Genomic DNA, 23,600 nt, shown 5'->3' with positions numbered 1-23,600 from the left:
TACTTTATCCTTTCAGGCCAGAATACTCCTCAGGCACCTACTGGATCATACTACAGTCCCAGTCCTGGTTTTTATGGCCTGTCATCTGCTAGTAGTTCAAAACCAACTAATAAGTTTTTCCAGTGTAAATTTTGTGTTCGCTATTTTCGATCAAAATATCTTCTGGTGGAGCATACCAGGAAGGTCCATGGACAGGCTGGCGCAAATACGGGAGCTTCTGGAAATTATAACATTATGATGCATGATGGCTTTGGTAAAGTATTCTCATGTCAGTTTTGCACTTATAAATCGCCTAGAAAAGCAAGAATAATTAAGCATCAAAAAATGTATCACAAGAATAGCCTGAAAGAAAGTTTATCACCTTCAGTGTCTCAGAGTACTCCTACTTCCATGTCCGTTCAAGAAACATGTAAAGACCTGCCAGCTGAAGTAGTAGAACGGAGTATACTTGAATCCATGGTGAAACCTCTAACAAAGTCTAGAGGAAACTTTTGCTGTGAATGGTGTAGTTACCAAACACCACGACGGGAGCGCTGGTGTGACCATATGATGAAAAAACATCGTGGGATGGTCAAGATATTGTCAAGCTTAAGACAAGATGGACTAAACGTGTCAGATTTACAAAGCAAAGGTTCACAAGTATCTAGTCCTGGAACTAGTTACATGCCACTAAACATGACAACCCATGAACTACCTAGTGCAAATATTTCTGGCTACAGGAGCCCCATCAGTAATCTTCCAGCAAGCAATACACCTAAGTATCAGTCAATGTCATATGTTCCAGTAAAACCTAAATTTCCTTCCAATACTGGCATTTTAAATCTGTCAGAAAGGTCCCCTTATGTAATTTCAGAAAAGTCCAATTCCATGGTGGATATGGATGAGAATAGCTTACTAAATGATTCAAGTTCTGATGACGACTATATTGAAATGGATGGTGAAAATGGTTTCGGCGCAATGGACCATCATGATATGTCTGGGGAACCGTTATTGGGATCTGAAAACAACAAATTGCTGGAGACTAAGGGAATTCCTTTTAGAAGGTTTATGAACAGATTTCAGTGCCCTTTTTGCCCGTTTCTTACCATGCATCGTCGTAGTATCTCCCGTCACATTGAAAATATTCACTTATCCGGAAAGACTGCAGTTTACAAATGTGATGAATGTCCCTTTTCATGCAAAAGCCCATTAAAGCTTGGGGCACATAAGCAGTGTCACAGTGGTGCATCTCCCGACTGGGATTCTCTAAGTGCACTAAGTGAAAGTATGGCTTCACAATTAAATGATGCGTATGAAGCTGGTAATATAAATGGTAGAAAAGCTGGAAACATGTCAGAAACCTCTCAGCAGAACCCATACAAGTGTACAATGTGCAATTACTCCACAACAACCTTAAAAGGTCTGCGTGTTCACCAGCAGCATAAACATTCCTTCTGTGACAATATGCCAAACAATAGCAATGTGGTTCAGCAATTACAAGATAATGAACTAGATTCTAGCAATTCTGGGACTGTGCGAAAGAGTCAGACTTCTATTTTGGGGTTATCTTCAAAAAATAATTTTGTAGCAAAAGCATCCCGGAAAGTCACAAATGATTTTCCTTTAGATTTATCACCTGTAAAGAAAAGAACAAGAATTGATGAAATTGCAAGCAATCTACAGAGCAAGATTAGCCAAACCAAACAACAAGAAGATACTGTAATTAATGTGGAGGACGATGAAGATGAGGAGGAGAACGAAGTAGAAATAGAGGTAGAACTAGACAAAGAGGAAGATCCAACTGAACAATTGGAGGCTACTGATCCATATTCTATCCAACAAATGTGGAATCGGGATATTGGCATATCTCAGAAAAACATGAATTTTAGAAATATCCAACATAATTTTTCATCAGCCAATGGTGCAGAAATTGAATTAACACTTTCAGATGATGATGAAGATTTCTACTTCCAGTCTGTCAGCTTTAAAGATCAAGATTCATCTGTTGGTTGCAACCAGTCTAATCAGTATAGTGAAAGTGACCAGAACAATGAAAATTCTGAGTACAATGATGAGTCAGGAAGACTATACTATTGCAAACACTGTGACTTTAGCAATAAGTCTGCACGTAGTGTTAGCACCCATTATCAGCGAATGCATCCTTACATTAAATTCAGTTTTAGATATATCTTGGATCCCAATGATCATAGTGCAGTATACCGCTGTCTCGAATGCTACATAGACTATAATAATTTTGAGGATTTGCAACACCATTACACAGAACATCATCCAGAAGCAATGAATGTTCTTAACTTTGACCAATCAGATCTAATCTATAGATGTCGCTTTTGCTCTTACACAAGTCCCAATGTCCGGAGCCTAATGCCACACTACCAAAGAATGCACCCCACTGTTAAAATCAATAACGCAATGATTTTTTCGAGCTATGTTGTTGAAAGACAAGAAGAACTCAATGCCGAATCACAAACATTAAGAGAAATTCTGAATTCTGCCCCTAAAAACATGGTGACCTCTACACCATCAGGCCATGGAATCAGCAGCTCAGCCACCTTTAATAAAAGTACACCACAAGCAAGTACTACAAAATCATTTCCTACAGAAAATGATAGTCAGAAGAGCGCTGCTGTTAATAATGTTGTGGTTTATGACTGTGATGTGTGCGGATTTGCTAGTCCAAACATGCATTCTGTTTTGGTTCACTATCAGAAAAAGCATCCTGATGAAAAGGCTTCCTACTTCAGGATTCAAAAGACCATGCGTGTTGTCACAGTTGACAGTGGAACAGCTATTTCTCAACTAGCTTTTGATGGTGGATCCTCTGTCACTCCAAATTCTACCAATGTGGCATCTGCACCAGAGGAAAATGTTGAACTATACTACTGCAAACACTGCTCATACAGTAATCGTTCTGTTGTCGGTGTATTGGTTCATTATCAGAAACGGCATCCGGAAATTAAAGTCACTGCAAAGTACATAAGACAGGCACCTCCAAATTCTGAGACCATGAGAAATGCAGATCCTCAGCAATACATGCTTGGTAAACAATCTACAACTCTGTACAGCACCAAAAAAGGTAGCGTTCAACCAAAAGAAAATGAAATGTTCTTTTGTCAACACTGTGACTATGGTAATCAAACTGTCAAAGGGGTTCTTATTCATTATCAGAAGAAACACAGAGATTATAAAGTAAATGCTGATGTTATTAGACAACACACAGCTGCTATAAGGAGTCTTTGTGAGCATGGTCAAAAGAAATCCAGCACAAACACTCCGAATTTCCCAACAAATAATGAACCCGAGAAGGCGAAACTTAGAACCTTAAAATGTAGGCAGTGTTCGTTTTCAACCCCCTATGTCTACGCTCTAAGAAAGCATATGAAGAAAGACCATCCTAGTTTTAAGGCTACAGTGACTTTAATATTGAAGTGGGCCTTTTTGGATGGCTTGATTGAAGCTGGTTATCACTGTGAATGGTGTATTTATTCACACCCAGAGCCAAGCGGTCTCCTTGAACATTATCAAAGAAGACATCCAGAGCACTACGTGGATTATACTTATATGGCGACAAAACTATGTGCTGGTCCAGACCCTGTCCCTGTGCAGTCAGCTCCCGAGTTAAAGTCATATAAGTGCAGAGACTGTACATTCGAAGCCCCTTCAATTTGGGACATCACTAATCACTATCAAGCTGTACATCCTTGGGTTCTGAAAGGTGATGAATCTGTACTACTTGACATAATTAAAGAGAAGGATGCTGCACAGCATATACATTCTGAAGAAGCAACATCTTGTGACTTGCAGGTTGTTCAGAAAGGTTTGATACATGTTCAAACTCACACAGAGACTTTAGATGACCCCGGTGTACTGCAGGAGAAGCCATCACAATTGTCCTCTGCTCTGGCTTCATCACCTTATCAATGCACAGTGTGTTTATCTGAGTACAACAATTTACATGGCTTGTTAACTCATTATGGAAAGAAGCATCCAGGCATGAAAGTTAAAGCAGCAGACTTTGCCCAGGATGTAGACATTAACCCTGGAGCAGTTTATAAATGTAGACATTGTCCATATATCAACACTCGTATTCATGGTGTCCTTACTCACTACCAAAAACGACACCCGTTAATAAAGGTCACTGCTGAAGATTTTGTACACGATGTGGAACCACCTAATGAATCTGCTCAAAACGACACTGAAGAAAACAATAGAATATTTAAACAAGGATATGGTGCTTACAGATGTAAAATATGCCCCTACACCCATGGCACTCTAGAAAAATTAAAGATTCATTATGAAAAGTACCATAACCAGCCAGAACCAGACATGATTACACAAACATCTCTAAATGAAATTTCTAGTACTGAGCCAGACGTTCCAGCTGATGATCAGCCACATCAAACGATTGTTACTCTAGAACCTGGTGAAGTTACTGACATTCTAGATTTCCGGCCACGTAAGAATATGACATCTCACACAGTGTTCAAATGTCAGTTATGCAAGTATTTTTGTTCAACGAGAAAAGGGATAGCTAGGCACTACCGTATCAAACATAATAATGTTCGAGCACAACCTGAAGGCAAAAACAATTTGTTTAAGTGTGCCCTTTGTTCCTATACTAATCCAATTCGTAAAGGTCTTGCAGCTCACTACCAGAAGCGGCATGACATAGACGCATACTACACTCACTGCTTAGCAGCATCTAGAACAGTTAATGAGAAAGCAAACAAGGTTGTTGTTCCTCCACCTCAGAAAGAGGCCCCCTCTGAGCTGAACGACGACCTGAAGAAGGCAATTGAAAGAAAAAAATGTTCAATCTGTGCATTTCAATCTTATAGCAAGAAAGGAATTGTGTCACATTATATAAAAAGACACCCTGGAGTCTTCCCTAAAAAGACACATGCTAGTAAGCTTGCACACATGTTTACACCTATATACTCAAAGAAACAAGAAGTGGAAAGTGCTCCTGAGGATACGCCTGAACCAGAGGCTCTGTTTGACGATTCAGAAAGTCAAGAACCAGAACTGCTTCCATTTAGATGTATTAAATGTTTTAAGCTGTCATTTAGCACAGCTGATCTCCTGTGCATGCACTACACAGATCATCACAGCAAGGACATAAAGCGAGATTTCTCCATATTGGGCACAACTGGCACCCGTTCCTATACCACCTCATATCAGTGCAAGCATTGTAATAGCAAATTAAGCAGTATTGCTGAACTGACCTGTCATTTGACATCTCACATTGAAGAATTTCAAAAACGTGCAAAACGTCAGGAAAGACGGAAGCAACTTTTAAGCAAGCAAAAACAGTCTGACATTGTTTCCGCAGACGTCAAGCAAGAAAAGGTATGACATATGCAATTTTATCTTTTACTTTAGAGTGAAGTGTACTTTTTATAAGGCTCGGGTTGTACAAGATACCTTTGCCTTTGTTCTCACACACATGGCTTTAAGAGTGTAATAAAATGCACAGAGTAGTCAAAATTTTTTATATATATATATATATATATATATATACATATATATATTTTCCTTAATGTGTATTTTAGATGTAATATGCTCTTTCTGTCTCCTTTAAAGCAGTGTCTGTAAAGGGGATCTATTGAGTGTACCCTGGGGGTGGCTATCAAGGGAAAAGAGGATCGGGGATTGTGTCAGTAGATAAATCGCTGTTAGAAGTGTTAAATAGTCCTTTGTCTTCCCATTGAAATAAACATCGGTTCAGTTTGCCTATTTAAAGGGTGGTTGCAGTGAGTTTAAAATTTTGACCTGCTGTCATGTTTCCATATCGCATGAAATGCTGAGAATGAAGGTCATTTTCTTACCTCCATCCTCAGTGTTGTTTTTGCTAAATCGTTACTTTGATATTTAGGCGGTTTGGGGGACTCTACAATCATAAGCGTCTAAGTCACTGCAGAGTCACTGCACAGCGCCACCTCAGTTTTAATGAGGAGGAATATTCTGGCACGTTGGAGCAGTGCACCAAACTGCCTCATTTACTTATTATTTAAAGTGAAGATTTCGTGTAAATTCCGCAGCTGAGGAGCAAGCAATTATGTGCTTGTCAGCCACCGGCCCAAAGCTGATGAGAACACGGGCTACATCACTAACAATGTCCCTGTAGCAATGTCCCTGCAGCCCTGCCCGCACCATTATCGAGCCCTGTAATAGGGTTTAACAGGGCCTTAACGGACGTACACACAATAGCTGTTGCACACAACCCAGCATCTTCTCCCAGTAGACTGATCTCTGTAAAGGTCACTTAACACACCCAGAGGCCATTCTCATTCATTCTCAATGGGACAGGTCCTGTCTATTGTGTCCTAGTGAAACTTTCATTCTTCACGGGCAGCAGGATACACTGTCAAAATCCTACTGCTTTGCTCCCTGTTTAGGGGCGCGCCAGAGATGGAATTTTTGCAGTGTGCGGTGCTGCTGGAAGAATTCCATCTCTGGTGCGCACCTGAACATAGAGAACGCAGTGCCAGGATTCTGACAGAGTATCCTACCACCAGCGAAGACTGATAGTTACACTTTAAGGCCATGTTCACACACAGTATAACAACAGCCATTGCTAAGCAATGGCTGTTGTTATACTGCCTGTACACTGGCCGGTGTTCGTGTGTTCACTGAAAGCCGCAGAAACATTATTTTCTTGCAGCCCATTCTGGCTGTACATGGAAATCAATTGATAGATTTTCATGCACAGCACAAATAAGGGAGTCTGTCAATTAATAATGGCTGCTGTTTATGCACAGTGGGCGTTATTAGGCTATGTTCACACTACGTAAAAGTACGGCCGTTGTTGCCGTACTTAATGCGCCTGTGAACACTGCCTTTACTTCAATGGGATCCCCGCCGGAGTATATACACATCGTATACGCTCCAGCCGGGATCCTGTGCGGGGCCGGAAATAACTAACATGTCAGTTTTCTGCGGCCGCAATTCAATGAATTGCGGCCGTAGGAAACCTTGTCAGTTCACACAATGAAGCGAGCGGCTCCGACCACTTGCTTCTTTATGTGCTGTGGGAGGTTCTGATGCGTGCACGTGCTGATGCGCCCGCATCAGAACCCTTCGGCCGGAAACATGATGGAGTGATGATCTGGGCAGAGACCGGCCGTTTTCATACGTTGTGTGGTGAACATAGTCTTAATTGACACGTCAATTCTATTCACGGCTGCACCAAACAATGGGAGTTGTTCAGCGGACGTTCTTTTTTTTTTTTTAAATTACACTGTGTGAACATGCCCTAAATACTGTTCAACTAGCTCAGGCAACATGGCTGCACCCATAATAATGCACAAAAAAAAAATACAATCAGAAAATAGAAACATACAGATTAGAACTGGGGTCTGATAATTGAAAAAAAAAATTCTAGGTGGTACATTAAAATACAGAATAGTGTTTCCTGCCTACTCTGTGTCAGATCTCTAACACACTGGGCTTTTGTCATACTGGTTCTTTGCACTTATTTTGTTTTTAGGCATTGGATGTTTATACATTTGCCTGTATTAGATGGTGGGTAAGCGCCAAGGCCCTGTCAGACTAGAAATAATACGTGCTACGCCTGTGGCTTGTAGTGTTTAGAAATTTTCAGTGCCATTGTGTTAGAAAATCGTAATTTACATATCTTGCACAGCACAGGTAAATGCAAAGGCATGCAAGGCTTGTAGGTACTACTGTGACTTGGTGCCAAACATAACATATTTACATAGCTGTGTAGTACCTTGGTTATTTTACTCCCTCATTCATTATAGTGTATGTTTTTACTAGTAAGCATTTTTGGAAAATGTAAATAATGTGTGTGTGTGTGTGTGTATATACACACACACACACACACACACACACACATATCTGTACAATTTGTTAGTAAACATTCATAGCCCCTTGTGTGATTGCATTGTATCTTGTTTGTAGCCCTAATAAGAGTGTTTAATTTTTTACAATATGAAACATTCCTGAAAGGTATTTCATGTAGTAATGGTGTTATGTGCCCAGATTTTTTGGAATTTTGGAAAACTAGGTTTTATATCTGAAAATAAGAACATTAACATCTTAGGCTGGGTTTACACTATGTTTTTTTCATCTGTTTTTACAAAAAAAAAGATGACAAAGCTGTGCACTTGTTTTGATCTGTTTTCCCATTGACTTCCATCATAATAAAAACGGTCAAAATACATCCGTTCTTTTTTTATGTACACAAAAATGTGGCTGAGAATCAGTTTTTTGATCCGTTGTATTTGCAAAAACGGATGAAAATAACGGGTTGCAGAAATGTAGTGTGAACCCAGCCTTACAGGTGCAAGACTTGTATCAGAAATAATTGAACAGAACTTACTCTCATTAAACAGATGGTACCAGTGGTTGTTGGGGGGGGGGGGGGGGGTTGGCTTGGTGGATACAGTATCGCTTTAAGTCTTAGAAGACTAAAATATAATTTTTGATCATGTATTAATAATTAATTAATTAATTAATTAATAAAACTGTCAAAATATAGAGCATACCTTATTACCATTAAGCAGTAACACCAGAACAGTAACGTTTGGACCTTAAAGGGAACCAGTCAGAGTCCTAGTCATGGCTCTCTTCCTTTCAGAGAGCTCTGCGGGGATGATTGACATGTAGAGGCTACTTTGCCTTTTAATCACTCCCCCTACCAGGCATAGAGCCATGACTAGGACATGCACGCATTGCACGCATGATTAAAAAGTGATTTACTGGGACCCGAAGCTACGGAGCCTGGAACCGTTGACATGATAGAACACCGAGGTCTCGCAGCCGTTCTGGAGCCTAATCAACACAAATGGGGTTCCCTTTATTGGCTCATTTTTAAGCTTGTGCTAGCCTACACATTAGATAAGTGTTTTCCAAACTTACCAATTTTTGCAGAATCAGCTTACCATCTAGCCTGTTAAATTGAGCCTGTTGGTGGAGCAGGTGGAGTGGAGGAGGCAGGGTGATGTATAGTCACTTGCCCCTCCTTTGGCCACCATATATGTATTGGAGCTCTATTCTGCCACACTTCAATGGGTAAACAGCAGGGGTACTGTAAATCTAGGACTTAAAGTGACTCTGTACCCACAATCTGACGCCCCCCAAATAGCTTGTACCTTTAGATAGCTGCTTTTAATCCAATATCTTTCCTGGGGTCCATTTGGCAGGTGATGTAGTTATTGCCCTAAAAAAAAAACTTTTAAACTTGCAGCCCTGTGTCAAATGGGCGTAGCCTAGAGTATCCATGCCCTTGGATTGTGATGCCCCTCTGTCCCTCCTCCCCACCCTCTTCACCCTTAGGAATGCCCCTGAAACAATTTCTCCTATTCATTACCTGTCTGGTCACTGCACATGTGCTAGATCGTTTAGGCACCTGTGCACTGTTCAGACAGGTGATGAATAGGAAAAATCCTGCCCGAGGGTGTTCGTAATGATGAGGAGGGATGGAGGGGCGTCGCAACCCTAGGGCACACACACTCAATTTGACACAGGGCTGGAAGATGTGACTCAAGCTTCAGCCTGGAGATTTCACACTATAAAAAGGAATGAGTTCAGGGCTTTCATGTCATAGTGTAATATGTTGGTTTTAAGGCCTTGCAGTATAATTTAGTAGAAATCTGGAGAAACACTCTTTTATTCTTATGAACAATTACCTTTTTAGTGTCCAGTCGATCTATTTGTGATCATTTTGTATTTTACTGGATATTGTTACAGACAGGAAGTGGTCAAGAGGCAGTGCATAAGAGAGTAAAGGAAAAGCCAGTGGGCTACAAATGTAATTACTGCGTGGAAATCCATCCCACTCTTCGAGCCATCTGTAATCATCTCCGCAAACATATCCAGTATGGAAATGCTCCCCCACTTTCTCCTGAACAGCAGGTACAAACAGTATATTGTAACTTAAGGGCACAAACCTTTCATTTTGAAGCTATTCTCTTAGCTTTTACATGTTTCAGTGCAGTGGAGACTGTATAAAATGGTGCATTTTGGCTAACTTATATCCCTAGAAGTAGAAAATAAGTTTAGAAGAAGCATTGTTTTTTCTAAAAACGTAATTGACTGTTATAAGCCAAGTTACGTCTACGTGTTCCTGTGTGTTCTTTAAGCCCTTTAGTTGATGATAGTGTGCGCATCTTGGATTGTTGTTACTTTTGCAGCATTTAGGATTATTTTATGCATTTTAATTATATACTCAGAGTATGTAAGTGTGTAGCTGTAGTATATACTTACTATCCTAACAGTTCATCTGTTTCTTGCCATTTAAATTGTAATTTTAAGTGGCTTTCAAACCTTTCAAATGCTACAGTACCTTACCAGGGAAATGGCTTGGCATTTCAGAATATATGTTTAGTGCTGTACCTCAATGTAAAAATAGCATTCCTGTGATAAATAAGTAAATATTTGTCAAAGTACAAAGTATGATTTATGCTTTTTTCCTACAAAAGGATGGTACAACCCAGGAAGATGGCAAAGGTCCTCAAGAGGAGCCTGTTGACACCAGCAGAGTGGCAGGGAACGATGGCTCTAAAGTAGAACCCACACCCATACCTGTACCCTTGCCTAAACGCTGCAGGCCAGGTGGCTACCCTTGTAAACAATGTGATCGAGTTTTAATGTCCATGCAAGGCCTGCGATCCCATGAGAGAAGTCACTTGGCACTTGCACTCTTTGCCAGAGAAGGAAAATACAACTGCCAGTTTTGCTCTTTTGTCTCGGCCTTCAGGCACAAGTAAGATCTATGAGAAAAAAAATGTTTCCTGTTTGCTTTTATGTGCATGTTTTTTCACTAAATGTGTAGGGCATATGATTGTACTGATCTTGGAGATCACACCATCTCCAAGATTTGGTTCAGCAATGTTCCCGTTTTTTACTTAAAAGTTATAGCAGTGTAAGGAAATATACCTAATGTCTCAATGAATTTATAACAATCTATGGGAGACATTTATTAAATAAAGACCCGCTCCCAGATTTCCTAAGAGGCGCATGCTTCTTAGAAAATCCTGCAGGATCATGAGGCAAGAGGGGCTTCTGCCTGGTGTACGCCACAACAAAGGGACAAATCTGCCCCTTTTTCGTGGCGTACACCACAGACGTATCTTTTATAAGTGTACCCCAATGTTTATAAATAGGGTCTATATGGTATGTTTTCTTCTACAAGGCTTCTTCCTGTGGCCTTCAATACAACGCATTACTTAATTATGGCCCTAGGGAAAAGAAATGGAGTCTGTGGTTTTGAAGGGTCAATACTGCTGACAGACTCCCTTTAATGGTGCGTTCACACCTACAGGATCTGCAGCTGATTTTCTGCAGCAGATTTCATTTAAATAACTGAACACAGCATCAAATCTGCTGTAGATCTGCTGCAGATCCTGTAGGTGTGAACGCACCCTAAAGTGGTATAACAAACTTCACCTGGTCTGCCTGTGACTGCTGGAGCTGAGCAATTTGCATAAATCCCATTGTCTGTGATAGGAGTTACGTAAACAGCTTAGCTCACAGTTACCCATCTCTTATTAAGTCAATAAAAGTTACACAAATTGCATAGAATAGCTGGCTTGGCTGTATCTCAAGATGGTTGCAGATCCCATAAGTGGGGCCTGTATCTAAGGGACATTTATGCCATTCTAACATTGTCCAATATGCACATTTTTCCCAAGTATAAAGGGTCTTGATCTATAGCTTTCTTCTCTAAGATACTAATTAAGATAAAATATTAAAATACTTAAAATACAATCTAGGGCTATGTTCACACAACGTATATTATCGTAAAATTATGGCCGTTGTAAAATGGCCGTGATTATTACGAGAATATACATTGCATTGCTGTTTATGGGATCCCAGCCGGAGCGTATACACATAGTATATGCTCCGATCGGGATACCTAGAGGCGCCGCAAACAACTGACATGTCAGTTTTCTGTGGCCACTATTCAGTGAATAGCGGGCGTAGAAAACCATGTCAGTGCACACTGTGGAGCGAGCGGCTCTGGGCACTCGCTCCATAGTGTGCTGTGGGGAGTTCTGATGCGGGCAAGCACGGATGTGCCCGCATCAGAACTCTGTGGCCCGAAAGATCATCCGGCCGGTACTGTTTACACCCAGGGCATGTAATTGTTCCACAAACCACCCATTGTCAGTGATTGGAAAAGTGGTTACATATCAGTGGCCCCTTACTTTTTTGTTATGGGTGTCACTATTATTTTGTTATTGGTTCAGAAACAATGTGTGCGTTTATTTTAGTGTTCAGTGCTCCTCAGTTTTCAACTTTTTGTTTCCTTTTAGCCTTGATCGTCATATTCAAGAACACCATGGACATCACAAACCATTTCGTTGCAAACACTGTCCATTTAAATCTTCCTCCAATAGCCGTTTGAAAACGCACATTCTAAAAGCACATGGTGGTAAGTAAATGCACTGTCTGTTTTTTTCATGTTTATTTGATCTCTCTCAAGACACCTATTAAAGGGTTTATACAGTGTTGGGAAACTTACTTAACAGCTGTGGTTATGTAGAAAATAATAAAAAGAAATACGACTCTCGGGGTCACCCACTGTCTGCAGCCACTGCAAATTCTGAGACCAATTTGTCTCAGAAGTGACAGTCCACTCATCTAATCACTGGCTGCGGCACTGTCTCTTCTCAGTCAGTGATTGGCTGAGCGGGCTGTCACTGCTGAGATGAGTTCTCCTCAGAAGTGGCAGCAGCTATGGTCAACAGGGGGCACTGGGGGAGTATGGAGAGGTAAGCATAGGCTGTTATTTTTCTGTATATTTTTCTTATATTTTCTATATGACTACAAGTATGTATATCAACAGTTCTCTTACGCTGCATGACCTCTTTAAGAGGTAAAGATGTCTGTGTTATAAAACACATGGAAAGCATGTCATACACATGCTAAGCACTGCTTTTTTGTAACCTATGCAACATTCTAGTAAACTTTGTACTTAAAGGGGTTATCCAGCACTACAAAAGCATGGCCACTTTCTTCCAGAGACAGCCCCGCTCTTGTCTCCCGAGTTTGGCGGGGTTTTGCTGCTCAGTTCCATTGAAGTGAATGGAGCTTAATTGCAAACCGCACCTGAACTGGAGACGAGTCATGTGGTCTCTGAAAAAAAGTGGCCATGTTTTTGTAGCACTGGATAACCCCTTTAAAACCTTACTGTATTATGTGACCAAACCTTATATTAATATTATACATGTAATGACAAAGAGCACTTCCCTGAAACATGGTGGAAACATCCAAAATAAGCCAAAAAGAAACAACATTTCATTAGAATGATAACACTGATAACAGTGACTAACACAGCTGAAGTTTATTAGGTGAAATATTTAATTTTAGGTATTATAATAATCATACTTTATATTATTTGCCATTTTTTTAGGAGAACATGGCTACAAATGCTCATTCTGCTCAGTAACAACAATGACAATCAGCCAGTTAAAGGATCACTCATTTAAAATTCACGGGAAAGCACTTACATTGCCAAAACTACGCAGCCTGCCTCAGAACAGCCCACGTGCTAAACAAAGCACAAGGATTGGAAAAGAACCTAGACTACTTGGTAAGGACGCTCTAACGTTTCAAATGTCTCTATATAAATTTTCCTTCTTTCTGTGTATACATTATTATAACATTGGGGCATCATTCACCTGTCCAGCAACTGCTGACTGCACTATGAATGTGCATCCATAGTGTCCGCAATACACAGGCATTGACTGAACCGCGTGGGTCCGTACTAGGACCTATACTTTTTTTTTTCCAGCACAGATTTCGGCCCCGTACACACGTACGGACATGTAAAAGGCTCCATTGAAATGTATTGGTCCTAAGTGCTGTCATGCGGAAGTGTAAATGAGGCCTTACACTGTATGCTTTAAATCACAAAGTAAATGAATTTTTAAATTTTTAGGCTATCCTCACACACAGAACTTTTGCTCATTATTTTGGTCAGTATTTTTCAACGAAAACCAGCAAATAATTGTTGTTAATTCAAAACAACGGGCATTTTTTTAGATGATGGCCGTCCAATAAATTTCACCAGTGTGAAACATAGCCTTTCTGTATTTTCAATCCACTCCTTTTTTAGGTTGAAAAATACTGACCAAATACTGAGCAAAAATACTGTGTGGGAACATAGCCGTATATTGCTGCTTTTAGTAAGTCTGGATTCACAATGCGTTTTTGCAGTCTCTTATCATATCTCATATCTATTTTTTAATGGTTTCTTTTAACGTACACAAAAACGTGGTCAACCACATTTTTGTGTACGCTAAAAAAAAAGAAAAAGATACATACGTTTTGAGTTTTTTTTATAATTGAAGTCAGGGGAAAATTAGATTAAAATGGATTGCACAGAATTGCATCCGTTTTTCCATCCATTCCCCCCCCCCCCAAAAAAAAAAACACGTATATGTTAAACGGACTGCAAAAACACAGTGTGATCTAGTAGTAGAGGTGAGTTGAACCAGAACTGCCAAAATTATAATGAAATGGTTGATATAGAAGTTTGGTATCACTCCTTTCTTCTTTGTTTCTACAAGGCCCTATATGTGGGGAAAGGTAAGGAAGGAGTCATTACGATGGCATACTGCACTCCATTAATGTGTATGGAGAATTAACCATCACTGCACACACAGTATAGCAAAATTGCTGTAATTGTGTACAGGTGTAAAAGTAATTAACATGTTCACTATCTATTACCTGTTTTTATAAAGTTTAAAAGTCTCTACTTTTTTTTTACCTGTTTACACATGGCTTTATTTTAACATCCATAATACATTAAAAAGAATACAGCTCTATTTCTATCTGAGCAATTAAGAAACACCCATCCCAAAAGATGGTAAAAAAAAAGTGTTAAAAAATAGCGGTATATTATAAATTTTTATTTTTTATTTTTTTATTATTATTTTTTTTTTACAAACTACTCCCAGGAAAACAATGTGTGAATATAGCCTTAGCGTAGAAATAATTGATCCACTTTCATATAATCATATGACACGATTATCGTTGTTAATATTATTTGTATAGTGGGGGTAATGTCAGCTATTTTAGCCCTTTCATAGCAATAAATGATGGAAGCTTTGTACTGTCCTAAGGAAAGCTCTTTCATATGTTAGCAGTCGTAGCAAACAGCGTTTTTTATGCAGGTCATATCTGTACCATCAACAGAGCATTGCAAATAACTGCAATAAAGGAAGTTCCTGCAAGGAAATACTGTAGTCATACATGTTTGTTGGCATGTAAGAACTTGATTGTCTAGAACTGGAAAAACTATTGGTTTAGCTATTTTCAAAAGAACAATCAATAAAATAGTACCCTCGCTTATGAATAGAATCAAAAGTATCCTGATTGTGGACATGGACATCCTTGTTATAATTATACATTACATACATTATACATTACATTCTAGCATGGGTGACACAGAGAGGACATTAATCAGGATCTCATTTCTTGGATGCTCAGTCCAGAATATTTGCTGTAACTACATGGTATGTGTATAAGCATGGAATGGAGACCACTATAGCAGCCCAAAAGAATGAACAGTAATCTGTCCCTGACCTTGAGGAGCAGGCACCATTTCCCACAAGATTTTTCGTAGGCTGCTTGGGCTTTCTCCGTGTAATGGAAAATCCAGGGCAAGCTGATGGAAAGTGTTACAGATTCCAATACATCACATAGAAAATGAATGCTGAGTGAATATATAGTCAGACACACCCCTTTTCTCTGGTTATATAATATTAAATGTAATTCATTATTTCTAAAGCGCTGCTTTTCATATCCACTATGGAATTCCTATTGGCAATTACTGACGTGTAGACACTAATAAAATCATCTCTGTGAGAATAAAGTAATCCTTTAATTTTTTTTTTTTTTTTTTTCAAATCAGGAATCATGTGCTATTGGAAAGTTATATGGATTTCTAAATTACTTCCATTTAAAAATCTAGTGTCTTCCAGTACTTATCAGCTTCTGTATGTCCTGTAGGAAGTTGTGTATTCTTTCCAGTCTGACTTAGTACTCTCTGCTGCCACCTCTATCTGTGACAATAACTGTTCAAGCAGCAGCAAATCCCCATAGAAAACCTCTACTGTTTTGGACAGTTCCTGTCACAAACAGAAGTGGCAGCAAAAAAGCATGGTGTCAGAATGGACAGAATACACCACTTCCTGCAAGACATACAGCAGTTGATCTTTCCGTGCAATAGGGGCTAATAGTCACGAAGGGCAGCACAAACAATCCCGAGTTCGTTCAGGCGGCCCTCTCTGCCTGACCTGCAAACAATCAAATAGGCTCTGTAAATGACTGCAATCATTTACAGGGTGGCCCGGGCCACTTAATATGTCCTTTGTTTGAGAAGTTTGAGACGTAAGGTATCATGGTGTCTTTTTATGAAACTTTTCTTTTTATGAAATGCCAATTACATTGACCAGCTGTATTAACAGTTGAACTCACAAATCCTGCTATAATGTACAGAATCATGATGTATTACTGTGATTAACTACTTTCATTTTGTACTTTACTATTGCCTATAAAGTCATAACTAAAGTTCCATTTATACAAAGCAATTATCATTCACAACAGAACAATTACCGGCTTCCATTGTAATAAGGGGCACGTGCAAACCAATAAAAATATCATTCATCACTGAGCAAATAGTTCATTTATACATATAGCAATTTGTGCATGCCCAGAAGTCTTATCAGAGAGATTGAGATGGCTACTTAGCAGGTGCTTATCTACTATCATCTCATGCAAAGGTCCTGGAGAAACACGAGTTGTATAGCAAGTCTGATTTCTGTGCACTTTCTTATTTCATGATTGTAACTTGTGCTGCCTTGACGTCTGTCTTCTGATAACTTTTCATTTGTCTATGTCTATAACTTTTCAAGTTTCTTTTTGTCGTTCCCAGAATCATCCTATTCTGAGCCACCCGATGTTCAGCAGCAGCTCAATCATTACCAGTCAGCTGCTCAAGCCAGAAATAACAGCAACAATAGCCCGGCTCCCCTTCCTGTGGCCATTGCAGCCCCTGAGCTAAAAGAAGAAGCCGTCCTCAACTGTGAATTTTGTGACTTTTCTTCTGGCTACATTCAGAGCATTCGTCGTCACTATCGAGACAAACATGGGGGAAAGAAGCTCTTCAAGTGCAAGGATTGCTCCTTTTATACATGCTTCAAGTAAGGAAATAGTGCAGTGCTTTGGAGTTTTTTTCCTATCCATTTCCATTTCTGATGTTATATACGAAGTCTGGTCAGGATAAACATGTTCTTTAGGGAGAGGTTTTACTCTATATGTCTTTCTGCAATGATTATAGTTCAGTGTAGTAGAATAATATACACCTAAAATTGTATAAAACCACTAGAGATCCCTCTAGAGAGAAAGCATCACCTAACATTAAATAATACTTATATAATCCAACCCACCAAAATAGGACCATCCCGTCCCTTATTGTTGTAATGCCATCCCTGGCCCAGTTACGACAAAACAGACATTTAGGAGGGGATTTATCAAGACCGGCGTACTCGTAATTAGGCCCTTTTCCCTGGTGAATTCTGGGCAGGATTACTCCTATTCATCACTTATCTAAACAGTGCCCATATGCCTTAACTATCCAAAGCGGCACATGTGCAGTGTTTAGACAAGCAATGAATAAAAGAAATCCTGCCAGGGGCATTCCTAATGATGAGGAGATTGGGGAGGAAGAAAGGAGCGTCATTGCAGGCCTAGGGTACAGACATTCTAGGCCATGCCACATTGACTCTGCTGCAGATTAACCCTAACGAAGGCACCGGGCGCATTTTAAAAGACACGGCCAGGAAAGACTTACTCTCTTCAAACGGGCGGTACCAACAATTAGCGGGGGGGGGGGGGGGGGGTTGGTGTATACGGTGTTGCTTTAAAGGGCAGGACATTTGTCATTAGGCTACACAAGTATAGCAGTGCACAGGACTTAACTGCTTGCACAAACTTAAAGGAATTAGTCACTTTATAGAATGGTTTAGGCTATAAACCATGATTTTGTGCTGCTAACACCTTTATTTAGATTTTAAGCCAGCTTTGTAACTGAAGATCCCTTGCTGACCATGTAGACAGTGTAAAACATAATATGTGTGATCACATGATCTAGGAGGTGTAGCTTAACAGCAATGCATGTGGAGGTGCAGATAGCATAATCTCCTATTTTCACTAGATTTTTTAAAGTGTCACTGTCGTTAAAATTTTTTATTGCAGAAATCAATAGTCCAGGCGATTTTAAGAAACTTTGTAATTGGGTTTATTAACCGGAAAATGCATTTTTATCATGAAAAAGCAGTTTTAAGCTCTCCTCCCTGTCTTCATTGTTCTCCTATGGAGAGAGAAAGTAAAGGCAGCAAAAACAGGACAACAAAGAGTTCATTTACATTCATGTCCCGGGCTCTCACCTCTGACATCACCACTGAGCTATCTGACCACTAATTAGGGCTCTGAATAGCCCCCCTGCTGAGCAATCCTGCTCTCTGCTGCCGCTAATCTCCCTCCTTTCCCCCTCCCCTCTTCATAGACCAGACAGGATCCGACTGATGAAAGAGATGAAAAAACAGTCGAGATTTTCTGATTCTGAGGAGTGGACAGCAGAAAGGAGAGGAGGGGGGGACCTGGGAAAAGGCTTTTTACATGCAGATAATGGCAGATTTGGCTAATAAACCCAATTACAAAGTTTCTTAAAATCGCCTGGACTGTTGATTTCTGCAAAAAAAATTTAACGACAGTGACTCTTTAAGGTCAAGTCCTTTGATAGGCTTTACATGTTGGCCAGCCAACTTGGTCTCCGTGTTCACATACATATATAATGAAACACATATTCAGCCTGAGGATCAAATTTCAAATGAATAAAACTAAGTAGGCAGCAGATACTGCAGGTCAAATGTCCTCTATTTCATAATCTAGGGAGACCTGTATGCAATACCAAACACACTGCGGTAGTACAGTGGTTTGTACTAGGGGGCTGGGTTCACACTATGTATATTTGAGGCTGTATTTGTGAGGCTGTATAGCAACCAAAACCAGGAGTGGATTGAAAACACAGAAAGGCTCTGTTCACATAATGTTGTAATTGAGTGGATGGCCATCATTTAATGGCAAATATTTGCTGTTATTTTAAAACAACGGCTGTGGTATTGAAATAATGGCCGTTATTTACTGTTATATGGCGGCCATCCACTCAATTTCAACATTGTGTGAACAGATCCTTTCTGTGTTTTCAATCCACTCCTGGTTTTGGTTGCTATGAGGACCTGACATGAGGACCAAATACAGCCTCAAATATACATAGTGTGAACCCAGCTTAAAATGTATTTCTTTGACGACTGTACGGACCACTGTAAACAATAAATACCCAGCAGTGCTCACCCAAGCTCACCCTTTCAAAGAGCTGTTCAGTGGTTGGACCCCCGCTTATGTAATGTAGATACAGGTATAGGCCATCAACCTTAAAGGCCTGGATAATCTCTTTAACATTAAATTTACATTAAAGTCATTACAACACTGTTAGAGTGGATACTTGTGTTAGGGTGGGTTCACACACAACGGATCCGCAGCGGATTTCACGCTGCAAGTTTGCAGTGAAATCCGCTGCGGATCCCGAACTATCATTGTCATCCCGCTGCGAGTATGTAAATGCCGGCCCCCTTTACCCCCTGGTTTGCGCTCCGGCTGAATCTGAGGCTCCCTGTCCTGGCTGCATCTCAGGTCCCAGTAGGTCAAGCTAAGACAATCAGTGCATGGTCCTGCCGCAGTCACTAATTGGCTAGCCGGTAGCTGGAAACCTCAGATGTAGCTAGAGCGCGGACCAGGTACAGTATGTTCCGGGCGGCGGCGGGTTAAGGGGTCGGCATTTGCATGCTCGCAGTGGGATGACAAGCTCATTGAATATGACAGTTTGTGATCTGCAGTGGATCCGTTGTATGTGAACCCACCCTTGTGTACAGAAGCCATAGTGAGTACTCAATATTTCAATCTTATTCCACAGATCTGCCTTCACTATGCATATTGAAGCTGGTCATTCAGTTGTTCCCGAAGAAGGACCCAAAGACCTTCAGTGTCCTCTCTGCCTGTATCATACCAAATATAAACACAATATGATAGATCATATCGTCCTTCACAGAGGTAAATCATTTATTCCACCATGTATTTAAATCATGCAGATGATGTCAATTCACTAATTATTCTAACTAGTATATTTAGAAAACCAATCCTTTCTCAATTACCTGCTTTCCATGTATATATTTGTCATGAATGCGTACTTGAGGATAGTGATGAATCCATGTAAATATCATAAGCACATACTTCACAGCTTGAGTGAACGATATTCCAGTTACTTCTGCCTTTCAGGGTATAAACCCACACACCGTATATATGCAGCATATTTACTGCTGCGATACGCAGCAAACTCGCAGCCAACTGGCAGCAGATTAGATCTAAATAACTGAACACAGCATCAAATCTGTACCAACAAATCTGCTGCGTATTTGTTGCATATCTGCTGCGTATACGGTGTGGGTTTATACCCTAAGGCTAGGTTCACACTATGTAACTGTGCGGCTGTATTTTTTATGCGGCTGTAAATGTGCGGATGAAACTACGGCCGTGGGAAAAATAGACATGCGTCTGAAAACATACGGTCATTTACTTGGAAATCTGGTTCAACTAAAAATAACAAAATCTTAAAAAGTGATGCAAACACCTCTGGATGCATCTGGGAAAGCAGGGAAACAGTTTATATGAATCGCTATTACCGGGGTTTGCGATCCTCTGCAGTATGCCGATGCCTCTCATGGTTAATATATGGAATTAATAAAACACATTTTCGTTGTAATAAAGTCCCTTTCATTGTTCAATAATTAAATTTAAACGATTCCATCTTTTTGCAATTAAATATACTGTTAAAATAAATATATATATAAATAAATGTATATTTATATATACATTTATTTTTTGACAGTATATTTAATTGCACAATGATGGATTCGTTTAAATTAAATTATTGAACAACGAAACTGATTTTATTTAAATGAAAATGTGTTTTTTTAATTAAATATTAATTAGTACAGGAAGCTCCAGTAAGCCGTTAATTCATATTGCCGGCAATAGAGCTTTCTGTACTAATCATCACTTTACTTTAATTAAAACATCAAATGTTTCTTCTAATTATGTTATCACAATAGCATTATTAGAAGAAACATTTTGAATTATATGTGCGCTCAGCTGATTGGCTGATCGGCTGAGCGCACATATAATTAGCGGGTCCGCAGCACAGTGACTTCATTGTGCTGCGGACCAGCGAAGAGGACACATCGGGGTGAGTATAGAGCTCTCCCCACCCCCTCCCCAGCTCTACACCCCTCCCAGTAAGGAAGTGGGGTCACTTAACCCCTTCCTTGCTGGGATGGGTGCAGTCTGACATCAGTCTGGCCCCCAAGGGGTTAAGGGGGATACAATAGATTCTCCCTTAACCCCTTGGGGGCCAGACTGTAAGCAGCAATCTGTAAAGATGCTGCATACTGTAAGGAGCACAACACCGCTCACAATGATGGGTGTTGTGCTCCTGTTTGTGTGTTTTTTGTGTGTTTCTCCCTTTTTGTTTTTCAGATATCGGTATCCTGGGGATTACGTCGGATTCCGTGGACTACGTCGATGACCAGCGGTTGTTTGTTGTTTTTTTTAATAAAATGGTCAATGAGGGGTGTGGGGGTGTTTTTATTTGAATAAAAAAATTTTTTAACTTGTGTCTTGTCTTTATTTCTTTACTTTATAGACTTAGTAGTGGAAGCCGTCTAATAGACGGAATCCATTACTAAGTTAGGGCCTAGTGTTAGCCGGTATAAAATGGCTAACACTAACCCCCTATTATTACCCCAGTACCCAATGCCACCAGGGGTACTGGGAAGTGCCGGGTGCCAGTGGTCCCGGAGCGTCAAAATTGGCGCTCCTGGACCGGGCGGCAGCAGGCTGGTAAGATTTAGGCTGGGGAGGGCCTAAACCAATGGCTCTTCCCACCCTGGTGTTACCAGGCTGCTGTCGTTTGGTTTTTAACATGGCTGGTTATAAAAATAGGGGAGACCCTATGCGTTGTTTTTTTTAAATAAATAAATAATTAAAAAAAAACGCATAGGGTCCCCCCTATTTTTATAACCAGCCGGGTTAAAAACCAAACGACTGCAGCCTGGTAACACCAGGGTGGGAAGAGCCATTGGTTTAGGCCCTCCCCAGCCTAAATCTTACCAGCCTGCTGCCGCCCGGTCCAGGAGCGCCAATTTTGACGCTCCGGGACCACTGGCACCCGGCTCTTCCCAGTACCCCTGGTGGCATTGGGTACTGGGGTAATAATGGGGGGTAAGTGTTAGCCATTTTATACCGGCTAACACTAGGCCCCAACTTAGTAATGGATTCCGTCTATTACACGGCTTCCACTACTAAGTCTATAAAGTAAAGAAATAAAGACAAGACACAAGTTAAAAAAAAATTTTATTCAAATAAAAACACCCCCACACCCCTCATTGACCATTTTATTAAAAAAAAACAACAAACAACCGCTGATCATCTACGTAGTCCACGGAATCCGACGTAATCTCCAGGATACCGATATCTGAAAAACAAAAAGGGAGAAACACACAAAAAACACACAAACAGGAGCACAACACCCATCATTGTGAGCGGTGTTGTGCTCCTTACAGTATGCAGCATCTTCACAGATCGCTGCTTACAGTCTGGCCCCCAAGGGGTTAAGGGAGGATGTACTGTATCCCCCTTAACTCCTTGGGGGCCAGACTGATGTCAGACTGCACCCATCCCAGCAAGGAAGGGGTTAAGTGACCCCCCTTCCTTGCTGGGAGGGGTGCAGTGCTGGGGAGGGGGTGGGGAGAGCTCTATACTCACCCCGATGTTGTCTCTTCGCTGGTCCGCAGCACAATGAAGTCACTGTACTGCGGACCGGCTCATTATATGTGCGCTGAGCCGATCAGCCAATCAGCTGAGCGCACATATAATTCAAAATGTTTCTTCTAATAATGCTATTGTGATAACATAATTAGAAGAAACATTTGATGTTTTAATTGAAGTAAAGTGATGATTAGTACAGAAAGCTCTATTGCCGGCAATATGAATTAACGGCTTACTGGAGCTTCCTGTACTAATTAATATTTAATTAATAAAACACATTTTCATTGAAATAAAATCAGTTTTGTTGTTCAATAATTTAATTCTAACGAATCCATTATTTTGCAATTAAATATACTGTCAAAAAATAAATATATATATAAATATACATTTATTTATATATATATTTATTTTAACAGTATATTTAATTGCACAATGATGGAGTTGTTAGAATTAAATTATTGAACAACGAAAGGGACTTTATTACAAAGAAAATGTGTTTTATTAATTTAATATATTAACTATTAGAGGCATCGGCATTCGGCATCATTGCCGGCTATTTTAGAAGTACTCCGTACGGACTGCCTGTCAATCCACAGCCGCATTTCCAGCCGCAAACAATGGTCTTGTTCATTTTTTACGGGTCCGTTTACGATAGGGCCGTAGATTCATACATAGTGTGCACTGTG

The 23,600-nt window shown here is 40.2% G+C and overlaps 1 protein-coding gene across 2 annotated transcripts in view; it reads left to right on the top strand.

Annotated features, from left to right (window-relative positions):
* ZNF462 (zinc finger protein 462) overlaps window positions 1-23,600 on the top strand; it is an 87,027-nt gene that overhangs the window by 45,565 nt on the left and 17,862 nt on the right. For both annotated transcript variants that reach the window (XM_069962015.1, XM_069962016.1), the window contains exons 3-9: window positions 17-5,346; window positions 9,712-9,876; window positions 10,443-10,726; window positions 12,279-12,397; window positions 13,379-13,558; window positions 16,907-17,174; window positions 20,006-20,142. In XM_069962015.1, the coding sequence (XP_069818116.1) occupies window positions 17-5,346; window positions 9,712-9,876; window positions 10,443-10,726; window positions 12,279-12,397; window positions 13,379-13,558; window positions 16,907-17,174; window positions 20,006-20,142 (6,483 nt within the window). The remainder of the gene's footprint in view (window positions 1-16; window positions 5,347-9,711; window positions 9,877-10,442; window positions 10,727-12,278; window positions 12,398-13,378; window positions 13,559-16,906; window positions 17,175-20,005; window positions 20,143-23,600) is intronic.

The sequence above is a fragment of the Dendropsophus ebraccatus genome, chromosome 3, assembly GCF_027789765.1.
Source record: "Dendropsophus ebraccatus isolate aDenEbr1 chromosome 3, aDenEbr1.pat, whole genome shotgun sequence".
Taxonomy (NCBI): domain Eukaryota; kingdom Metazoa; phylum Chordata; class Amphibia; order Anura; family Hylidae; genus Dendropsophus; species Dendropsophus ebraccatus.
Note: the sequence above shows the minus strand (reverse complement) of the source record. Positions and strands in the feature narration are given on the sequence as shown.